At 36.1% G+C, this 11,859-nt stretch overlaps 1 protein-coding gene across 1 annotated transcript; it reads left to right on the top strand.

Moving 5' to 3' along the window:
• Positions 1 to 1,337: 1,337 nt before the first annotated feature.
• On the top strand, positions 1,338 to 9,405 carry LOC124720526. The gene is made up of 3 exons (XM_047245886.1): positions 1,338 to 1,727; positions 4,973 to 5,119; positions 5,251 to 9,405. The coding sequence occupies exons 1-3, from the start codon at positions 1,713 to 1,715 to the stop codon at positions 5,680 to 5,682; spliced, it is 594 nt and encodes a 197-aa protein (XP_047101842.1). The 5' UTR covers positions 1,338 to 1,712; the 3' UTR covers positions 5,683 to 9,405.
• Positions 9,406 to 11,859: the final 2,454 nt, after the last annotated feature.

Below are 11,859 nucleotides of genomic sequence, written 5' to 3'. Positions count from 1 at the left end.
ACAAATTAAGTAACTGGATGCGTTATTAACAAGAATGTCGTTATACGAGGCGGCTCAAGTGATACAGAACGCCACTGAAATCTGTTTGTGAAGACAACTATTCTGCATCGTCACCTGAAGTTAGGTTAGGTTGAAAGATAATAATTTGATCGTGGGTTGGCGAATGTCTAACAGGAAAAACTAACACATAGAAAAACAACACAGATATGCTTCATACGGAGAGATCGCTTTTTAAACATCAAAACAGCAATTTCAACATTCGTTAGCACTCATGCTAACTAATGCGAGACTGAAAAACAACACCCACTCACAAATAGAGAATAAAACGTATCGGTAATGCGTAACAAAATACGAACTGCAGAGAAATTTAAACACGAATAAAAAGTAACATGAGCCACAAATTTATATTTCGTTTTCAAAATCAAAATAAAGCCACTTGAACACGAATACTAGGCCTATTTACCGCGAACTTTTGCTCACAATTTTAGTCAAATGTATCCAAAATGCAAGATATTCCACCAGAAAAATAATAATAATTGTACTAGGTATATAGTTTTTACATACCTTCGTGTGCTCAGTGGGTTGGAAATTGTCCCGATGAATTGCTGAAAGCCATTTCCAACGCAGATTCGCATCTTTCGGAAAGGAAAACAACATTACTTTCGGACCAGTTCCGTAATTCCCACGACACCTTGGCACACAACATTTATAAACCATGTTCACAGTAGCTTCACTACACGTAAACTCTGTAATCGCTAGTTTAAAGCACGAACATAGCACTCGATCCAACAAACGTGTAGATAAACAAACGCTTCGAAACACAACATGTTGGCCCGCTTGGAGTGACGTCACGACCTGCTATGAATTTCGCGCCGCGGCCTTGTCTCTAGGTGGTGGTGCTGTACTGCGCATGCGCAGCTACGATGACGTAGCAGCCCGTGCTTGGTGCTTGCTCTGCTCATACGATTTTCGTCGTATTTCTGGTGGGGCATCACGTGACCATGTGTAGCCGTGCCGCCCGTGCGGCATATTTTTGAGAGGACATACTAAATTGTACTTACAGCAATTGTTTTATCATATCCCACACAGATAAAGGACGCAAATAAGGAAGCAGTTCTTGGCTTTTGAGTCATTTCAAAATTAGACTCCACAGCTCGAAGTACCATAAAATTTTTGACAGATTTTTTTTTTTTTTTTTAAATTCGTGCTCTGCAATGTTGTTATGTAGCATTTCCAACACGTTTACATCTACACACCACTGCAAAAAGCTACTAGGATGGAATACAAATTACTTGCAACAAAAAAGAGAGAGTTTCTCGTGTAGCTTACACCGGAATGAAGGACAATAAATTTCATGACGTAGGCACGCGTCATCGCGTGTTCCACGAGTTGTCCGATCGACTGTTGTGTGAATGCTGTATACATCGACTGTTGTGTGCATCTTCGATCTGCATTGCTATTTGTTTGTGTAGTTTCATTGTCCGCGTGTCCGGTGTTGCTCGCGTGAACGGCGTTCTGAACATGGGCTCTAACGGAGATGAGATAGCTTTCGAACAGATCCTTCAAGATAATCTGAAAGATTTCGCTGTCGGTAACGACGGCAAATACTGTGGCTCTGTGATTCGGAGGAAGAGATCAAAAGACTATGAATAGTCTTAAGTGCATAGGGTATTCATACTCGGTAAGGAGCAGCCACCATCGCCAAAAATTGCATGAAACCGCCACCAGTAAGTATATTAGTGTCTCAAGTTTTTGTGCATGTGCTTCACAGTTAGTATACTAACACCATGAAGTGTTTCCGTTTTGGCAGAGTTATTGCTGTGGATCTTCAGTGAAAAAGAGTTGCTCAAATTTCTTTTCTCACCTCACCGACATTTTTGCTGTTTCTCATGAACATCCTCATTCCGTATTTCTGATTTCATGAGTCTGCCTTGTCTACCAATCCCTCCACTATCAGAGTGTTCTTTTCCTGTCAAGTCCTTGCAGAGTTTCTGAAGTCTTGCTCCCATTCTCTAAAGCATATGTCCTATAAATTCAAGTTTTTTGGTTTCACCATATGGTTTAGCAACCTCAACACTTAAAACCTTCAGAGTCACCATCACAAAGGTAGTGAGTGTATTGCACATCTTCCCTAGCAACTGATCTAATACAAACAGCTTCTGGATTAGAAAGGCATTTGAACATGAAAAAGAAGAGGTACTACACATAAGATAGGTCCATCTTTTTTGAAAGTGTACAATTATTGTATTGCTTTAATATCCAAATATGTATCACCATAGTTGTGGTGTCCTCTGCAGTTTCTTTTATTTATTTTGTGTGTATCTCCTGTCACTGACAAACCAAAATCAGCCATGGGTCGAAAGACAAGTGTATTAATTTAGACATGTGTATCATTTTGGTTCACCTGCCTCGAGAAAACTGGGTGTTTGTGTTGTCCTCATCATTTCATCTTGAAAGTGGTGTGATTGGGCTGAGCCAAATGTTCGGAATTTGTGTGGACACTGATAACCACGCATTTGAGTGCCCCACAAACCAATCATCACCACCACCAGCATTTTGGTTGGGGGATGCAGGACACACAGAAAGTAGATAAAAAGAAATAAACCATTGAAGGTGCCACAACTGTTGTGATAAATGTTTGGATATTAAAACAATAATTGTGTATGCTAAAAGGTGGGCCCATGTTTAATTCATAATTATTTTTCTGCAGGCACAGGAAAAGAACTCAAAATTCCAATAGTTTATGAGAAATGCTTCTTCAAAATTCACAGTTGTGCTAAGGTTCCTTGCAGAGTATTACTGGAAGGCTTCAATTTCTGATGTACTTAAAGTTGCTCTTAGTGAACTGGGTTGATTCACAATAATTACATGCGATTATCTTTGTTGGCATTTAAGAAGGAAGCCCATAATGAACAGAGGCAGTGTCTTATATCATCAAGACTATTGGTGTTCAGAGGTGTCATACTAACTTGCTTAGTAGTAGACAGTGGTAGTGTGCAGAGAGAGTGATGTCAGAAGTTTTATCAGGTCCCATATTTTAAAATATGGATATTATTTTTCAGGGGGTGAAAGAAGCAGCCTAAAGTGTCTGTTCCCTGCAGTCTGGCCATTTAGCCACCAGAGAGCTTATCAGTTCCTTCCGTAAATAGGGTCCCACCCGGGTGATGAGTGGGAAGGGGTTCTTGTAGTTTCGATTCTGTCTCATTTACTTCTTCAGTTCAGACTCCTTTCACTTCACCCCACATTGTGCAGGCAGATACTTGCTGAAATATCCCGGTTCCTATTCCACATCCCTGTATAATGCAAACTTTCTGATTTTTTGTTACATTACACCATACTAATTCATTTTGTTGGCCATCCATGTAGGATGGAACTCTTGCAATCGTGTGTGTGTGTGTGTGTGTGTGTGTGTGTGTGTGTGTGTGTGTGAGAGAGAGAGAGAGAGAGAGAGAGAGAGAGAGAGAGAGTCACTAAAACAGATATGATGCTTATGGTTGCATAAATATATATGGCTACACATCTGTTGCTCATGTGCCTAATAATGGCTGATAATAGGCTGTAACATATTTCTTTACTGTGTTTTCAATAAAAGATTCCTCCAATGTCTACTTTCTGGTACATGAAAAGCACAGTCACTTACAGAAAACATTTTCAGCATATGCTGGCTTAAAACAGTTGTTTGTTAGGATAGTTTGACACTGTTCTATTGAACAGAACTAAATGTTATCCTTAACCACAAGTTAGATCAATAATATTTAGTAGCTCTTTAACAGAGTTTAGAACTCTCCTGATGACAATAATATTTTTGATCTACTTGTGGAAGCTTATTACAGCCTTTTCCTGTGTGCAGGACACAAATTTGGCATTTACCTTAGGTTTTTAAGATTTTGGTGTTGGTCGGATTTAATTTCATCTTTGTGTATGAAAGATGTTCTGTAGGAATTATTTGATTCTGCAGTAATTACAAAGATTTCACATTACATTTTGAAACTACAGTGGATCACAGGCATTACACATATTAACAAGTCATGTTATACCTTCATCAGTGTAGTCCATATGAGGTGCCAAATGTTTTTATGGTAAATTTTCACTAACTTTTAAGCAAAAGGCACTGCACTTCCCAAAACTTGATAGGTGTAGCAAAAACCCTACTAATTTTTTTGCTTAAATTGTCGAAAAGTTTTGTAAAGTACAATGCAAGACACGTGATACAGTGATTATGACGGTGATTATATGAAATGAAGTGTTATGAAGCATAGATCGTGAAAGTGAGCCCTTAAGGCTTACAGGTTATTGCACTTTGAAAGTAAACTGCAGAACTGATTGAGGTATTGTCATTTTAAACCTTGATCACTGTACGAAATATATACTTGCATGGAACTCTCAGCAGTTTTGAACAGAGCACTACTCTTTTTTGTATCCCTACTTCCTAACTTAAATATTGGTTGTACCATCTGTACAGTACTCCAGAAAACGATGCCATGAGTAATTATGAAGTGGTTATGTACATGCCATAACATTTAAAGCATAGCCTCTACACTAATGATTCATATTCCTGTCTTGTCATGTTATTATTTTTATCTGCCATCCTGTATTACTATTGGGTGTGATGTGTTTGAATATTTCGGTGTTCTTTTCTTGTTACAGTTTGTGTGTTTCATATTTTCTACAATTTTGTAATTTTAATATTAGCACTTTACTGCATTTGGGAGGGGGGGGGGAGAGATTATATTTGGTGTGTACATTGGTACAGTGAGTTTAAAAGTGTTAGGCAACAATACTTAAGTCTGAGATTTAAATATTAATTGTGATTTAGAGTACTTTGTTGATATAGTTTTATGTACCTTTTAATCCAGGGTTCACTGTTAGGTTTCTTGTAAAATTCAAATTATTTTGGGCTAGAGAAAACCCTGTATGTGACTCTTCTGGATGTAGCATTTGAAGTTATATTTAATATTCTTTATACTTTCAGGCTGACCATGTTAACCCAGCAAAAAAGAGATTGTTGATTATGGATACGAAAAAGAGCGATTGCCCTGCCACTTTTTCAATTAAATGTGTTGAAGTGTATCCAGGCTATTCTGTTCAATCAGTAGATGATCGTGAAATTAAAAAGAAAGTAAGTATGGGGTTTCTATTCTGTAATTTGATGTTTTTATGTCATTTGTTCTAGAAATAGTCTATTGCTCCACAAACTATTTGTACTTAATGCGTTGTCTCTTGTTAATTATAATAATTTTTGTGTTAAAGGTTGTCCACAGTTTAAAACAGGCTTTGGAGGCAGCCAATAAACCTGAAAGTGTTCTTCGCTTTTATGTGAGGGCGTCACCACCAGACCACCATACCCACAGCACAGAAAGCATAAAAGCAAGTGGAGACATACATCCCTTGCTAGCTGTGGAAATAGCAAAGGTTGTTGAAGATGGAACTACATCTGTGAGAATAATAAAGTTGCATCTTGAAAGATTTGTGAACATAACCTTCACTGGACCACACAAGCCAGATAATATGAACACTACATTTTACCCCAAACATCTCACAATATATAGTCATGTATACAGGGCCCTTAAGAAATTGAAGAAAAGTGTGTTTGACCAAGAGGCTTTGCAAATGCAGATTAATGAGTGGCAGAAAGAATATAGAGGTGACAATATTTTTTTTCAGGCCTTTTTCAGATGTTGATGGAGAAATACAGCCATTGCTGTTTTGTTACGAGGGTGCATGGCAGAAGGATATGTTAAAAAAATATGGAGATGTATGTTTGCTTGATGCCACCTACAAAACAACAAAATATGACATTCCTTTATTTTTTGTTACAGTAAAGGCAAACGGATGCTGTTTAGTGGTAGGTTTTTTCTTTATTCAGGTAGAAGATACAAGGTCAATTGCTGAAGCACTACTTGTTTTCAAGAGGTGGAATACAGACTTCAACCCAACCTACAGGGTTACTGATTTCTCAGAGTCCGAGATAGCAGCAATTAAAGAAATATTTCCATTTTCAAAAGTGTACTTGTGTTCATTTCACAGGGAACAGGCTTGGGGGCGATGGGTTAAAAAGGGAGGGAATCTAACTGTAGGAACTGATAAGGAGTCTGTTCTGGAGCTTGTGGCGCTATGTTGCAGCGTCTCCATCTGAGGAACAGTTCAAACTCAATGTTGAAATGTTAGAGACTCATGAGGTTTTTCGTCGGAACCCCAAGTCACTTATTTATTTTAAAAATCAATGGCTCTCAGTTGCTGAAAATTGGGTGAGAGCTTTCGAGAATATTGGCACATTTGCCAATATTAGAACCACAAACGGTGCTGAAACAATAAACAAGAAGGTCAAAAAGTCTTTTCTGAACTATGACACAGACAAAACATTAACAGGAGTTGTTAAGGTATTAGTAAATAGTTTCATTCCTGGCCTCATGAAAAAGTATTGCCAAATGAATTCTGTTATTAGAAAGAACAATGAAGTTGTACCTGCATTTTTGCATGGAAAGACACAGGAAAATATAACACACGTGTGGAAACGATATTCTTCTGCGGAAGAAAGCTTCAGTAAAGAGTCAGTGTCAGTAATAAGTGAGGGTGTTTTTTCCGTGAAAAGCGACACTTCAAAAGATCTTAGGTATACTGTAAACTTTGTGGAACCAAGTTGTACATGTGAAGATTACCAAAAGCACAAATATATGTGTAAACATTTGTGCCATCTTTATTTTCTATCGTCAATGGGGTTTTGACAAAGTAAATGAAAAGTACAGAAATAGCCCGTTAATTTGTTTGGATAGGACATGTGGGTATGGTGCAAGTGGCAGCTGTCTTTCACAGACTGATTCTGCACTGCGTTAATTAGAGGAGTCCAGCAGTGATGATGCTATGAATGAAGAGCATAACATTCCTGAACCATCAGCTTCTCCTTCATCTCTGTTTCGAGAGGCAAGAGAGAGATGTCGGAGTATTATAAATCTCACATACAGTTGTGACAATGACACGATAAAGTGTTAGAGGCACTTAAAAATGTGGAACATATTGGTTGTCGAACCCTACAGAAAATGGTCTTCCTTTAGCAGCGACATCATCTACAAAAATGTAGGAACACTCATTTAAATGGAGGTAGCATTTGTGAAACATGTATTTGCCCTTTTGCTTTTCTGGATGTTCATACAGATTTAAAAATGAAATGGATTGATCAGAGTATGGTGAGTTAAGTGTCTACAGCAATCACTTACATTGGGAGATTTTTCAGTTTTACATTAAAATATGTGGTAGTACAGCAAATTTAAAACTGGAAGAACTTCCCAACCAAAATGAAAGTCATGGTTACACAACTTGCCATACCCTCATAAATACATTTTACCATCAATGGTTAAAGTAGATACCCAACTGTGTGCTGATTGTGCTGCTACTGATACTTTTTTGTTAAATGGTATTGGTAGCATGAAACAAGACTGGAAGTACCAAAAAGCTCTTCTTTATTTCTTATAACAATAATAATTATTATTATTACACTTTATTACAAATATTGTCAGAGTTATTGGAGAAATACATAATAGGTGGTACCAATGGTCATTACTGAAGGTTGATACAAGAGAATTAAAACTCTGAATGGTCCCTAAAAAGCAGATCTGATCAAATTTTACAGAAAGCTACATGTAAATATACAGGAGTAAAAACTGTCACCACTGTTGGCATGAGAGTTTCCATAATGCTATAGCTAAGACTTTGTATGTAGTGTTTGACGATTCAGTATGGTACTTTTCCAGTAATGGGTAATGAAAATGTCATGGCGCCTGTGCAGAAGTGCCTATTTCATATTAGAGTTAGCGACCCATGTGTGCATCTGTTTAATGTTGAAAAGTGTTGTTTTCATATATGTTTGATCGGAAGTTAAACAACAACACTTTTCATGTAAAACAGATGCACATGTGTGTATGTAATTGTAACAAGAAACATATGCACATGTGCCATGTTCATTTCCCATTTCTGAAAAATGACTGACCATTCTAACTACATTTTATGTAGGGTTTATGAAAAAATTAGTAATGTTTACAGGGCTTTCTTGTCTCTTTTGCAACAAGTGAGGGATTGGCGGCCATTTATGTTCCACCACAGTTTCCGCACAAAATACTCAAACTTACTACTTGCACTGATTCAGTACAAAAGTCAATTACTAAAGCATATGACACCATTGCATTGTTGTATCTTTCTGTGCAGGCTCAGGGATATATGTTTCAATGGTAGGATTTTTCTGGTGTGTGTGTGTGAGACTACTTCCAAAAGCAGTTCCTCAACCATTTAGTCTTGTGGATCTCACACACACACACACACACACACACACACACACACACATTGATATTCTTTAATTATCCTTCAAGATGCAGCTGGCTAGTAGTACGCATCGCAACATAAAAAATAATAAATTCCCCACAGACAAGAATTAGATATGAACCAACAAAATTTCATGCAAGGATATTGCCAAAATTTGTGCCCCGTTAAGTTTTAATGATTCTGTAACAACAGATGATGTAACATGTCACCACAAGAAGTAATGCACTCCCATTTTCTACAGTTAGATAACCTGGTTCCTAAGACAGAAGTGTCAAGTGCGTTCAAGTGAAATAATGTAAATAGCTTTTTCCAAAAGGGAAATGCATCCTTAATAGTTTTTACCTTGAACTCTAAGAAACTGCCACCCAACCCATTAACTGTGGATGATGATTGTTCCATCTCTTGGGAATTTGTAGAACTTCGTAAATTGGCACTCATACAATCAACTTCAAAGGAGGGTCGAGGAAAAGAAAAATCCAACCACTAAACACCACATCTTTGCATTGAGTGTCGGGCAAAACATAGGAAAGTCACATTTTGTATATATCATCTAGCAAATTAACTTGCATTGCTTTGTGTCACTGTTCTGTACTGCATTGGTATTGGGATTCAGACTCAGCAGGGAAAAGGTTCACATCCATAGGTTCTGTTTGTGCTCATTAATCTGAATCTGTATTAAATTTTCTTCACATTGCAAATTGTCTTGTCTGTGAAGTAAAACTTCGTGTAGTCGTGGTGTCACTTGATTTCTCTAGTGAAGTCAACGGGAATAAGTAGATTCTGTAAGCTTACGTGGATTTGGTTTATGTAGCTAAGTGGTACTTAATATTTAAAATTGGATAACCTTGTCACTGTTAAATACATAAGAATTTTTTTGTGCTTATTACTATAGACATAGGATTTTTGTGTAAATGAGCTCTTAAAAAACTACAAATGTATTTGTTTTTGTAAATAAAGTGGCATGTCTCACACCATAATAAATTGTACAGATGAGCAGTGTAACATCTGAAATATGTGTTATGGATGTATACCATGTTTTTAATGAAAACTGTAATCATATTGTTTGTCCAATAAAACCAAATTTTTATTCTTTTTTTTGTTTCATTTCTAAATATTTTGCGATATTGATGGCATAAATTATTACATTCTTATATAAGGTAATATTTTGCAGATGTGCAAATTGTGGAAAAATGTGAAGCATGAGATGAATTAGGAAAAGTGTTATTTTGTTGAAAACCAACATTCTGAGCCTAAAGCTGTGTACAAAATACAAATTCAGGGCCATTACATGTCAAATCACGCAGGTCATGTCACTCATCTCTGATTTTCATGACACTTTGCATGTTTGGTCGTATTTATAACACCTTCTGCAAAATCTTTTTGTCCTCAGACTAAAAATTTCTTTATTTTGGATTTTAAATGTAGTAATATTTTAATAACTGGGTTCTGCAAGAACGTTAATGCATAGTAGTACATATCTAAATAAATGCCCAAAACTCAGGTGTTTATGAAGCTTTCACTTTGGATTCTTTTTCATAAGTTAAGAGATGCACATACTTAACTGGCATGTAATTATTTAAGCACTAAAGTTACAAAAAAAAAAAAAAAAAAAAATACAGAAAGTTTTAATGTCACTTTCCAAGTTCTGGAAAAACTACAGACACCATGAAAAATGCTTGTCACATTTCTCCACCCTGGTGGGAACTTAAAATTGATCTTATATAACAATAACAGGACAGTAAACATTGTAATAAAATAAAATTACTACTGGGTTTTTCAAATGGACACACAAATGCAAAATCACAACACTTTGTATTGCTTAGGAAAAAAAAAAAATTCTATATAAGATGACATGCACTTTTTCTACGTGTTACTCTGCATGGCAATAGTGCAAAATTTCTCCACATGTTATGAATTTGAGGGGAAAAATTGGAATTTTTTTACAAATTTAAATGCTGCAACTAAAGTTAGTCATTTGGGTTGCATTACTTCATACAAAAATAACATCTTATTTTCATCACACACTGCCATATTTTCCGAGATGTGACAGAGGGATGTATCTTTATTGGGAAAAAATTAATACCTATTCTTGACTAATGGGAATATAGAAAATCAACTTAGGCTGTTCTCAAGACAATGAATTTTAAATATGTAAAACACTTTCTGACAGTTGATACAAGATTTATTTTTGTTGAAACTTCTTTTTTTCTTTTGTTTTTAAAAAAAAAAAGAAAAAAATGTGGCACCCCGAGTTTCCATAGAAATTGGATGTCCATTAAACACATGTCACATCATTGTTCAGAAGATCATTCAAATCAGATTGTGTAAAATGACAACCTATAGCAAGGGTGGCTCATGAAAATAGAGCCAAAAGTTATAAATTTAACTGAAACATTTTCATTACACAGGTAAACTTTATTTAGGGTGTCAAATTAGCATATTTAAACAACAATTATGGTAGCTACACTAATGTTAATTTAAAATGTAAATGTTCAGCAGTGGAGATCCCTGAAACTATGAAACTTCTTAATAGCATCTCTGATTTTTTTCCACTGTGAAATTATTTTTATTAACTTCATATCTTTTCATGAAAGTAACACGTTTTTGCATAATGTTGATTTAGGTACACCAACAGCACATAAAGTGTGTTTCAAAGGAACAAAACAAGTCTTCCTTCACAGGCCAAAAAAATGACACTGCTGGACCAGGTGGGTGGAGAAAAAGTAGTTCAACATTTCCTTCTTCATCACATACATTTCTGACAAAGGCAAAGTACCACCTGTCATACACTGCTTCTACAAAAGAATTTTGTTGAGGATGAGTGCATGTTAATTGTGAGGCATTTTCATTGAATGAAGGCTTTTCAGAAGAAGTTACTCTTCTAATGTTTTAGATTAGAAGACTTTTTAGTACAGATTCATGAAATATCACCTCTGGGCCATCTGCATCACTTTAATTTCTATTACTGATGTCAGTTTTCTGTTCACAAATCTTACAACATGTTATGCACAATTTTTGGTTTGGATTCATATAGATTAATTTAGCATTTAATGTTTTAGACAAGCAAACTGACCTCCAATATTTAACTGTTTGTGTTTTTTGAAAGGATCACAAGTTTTTTGATGACTTTCAGAAACTTTTAAGTAATAGTATCTGTGATGACCACGTATAGTAGGACTTTCTTGATCTTTTGAAAAGCTTATATTGGGTTGCAGAAATATCAAATCTCATTCTTCACTCAGCTCTTCTGTTTCTTGTAGAGTTTTACCTAAGGTATAGGTGGTCAAATGACATGGTGTTTTTATTAATGTTCCAAGTGAGAATTCGCCTTTTTTCTATCACAACTGACTGAGCACTAATTCACTTAAAACATACTGTATAAAAATAGGATGATAGGGCCACTCCGGTAACAGAATAACCTGTCTCGCAGAAAGACAAAGACCAGCCAAGGCCAAATAGAGTAATGAATTTCAGTGATTGCTCCATGGATTTCATGCCTATAAAGGTTTCAAACAAGCTGCTGCTGTCTAAGTACACTTTATTACT

The sequence above is a fragment of the Schistocerca piceifrons genome, chromosome 11 (genome assembly GCF_021461385.2).
Source record: "Schistocerca piceifrons isolate TAMUIC-IGC-003096 chromosome 11, iqSchPice1.1, whole genome shotgun sequence".
Classification (NCBI taxonomy): domain Eukaryota; kingdom Metazoa; phylum Arthropoda; class Insecta; order Orthoptera; family Acrididae; genus Schistocerca; species Schistocerca piceifrons.
Note: the sequence above shows the minus strand (reverse complement) of the source record. Positions and strands in the feature narration are given on the sequence as shown.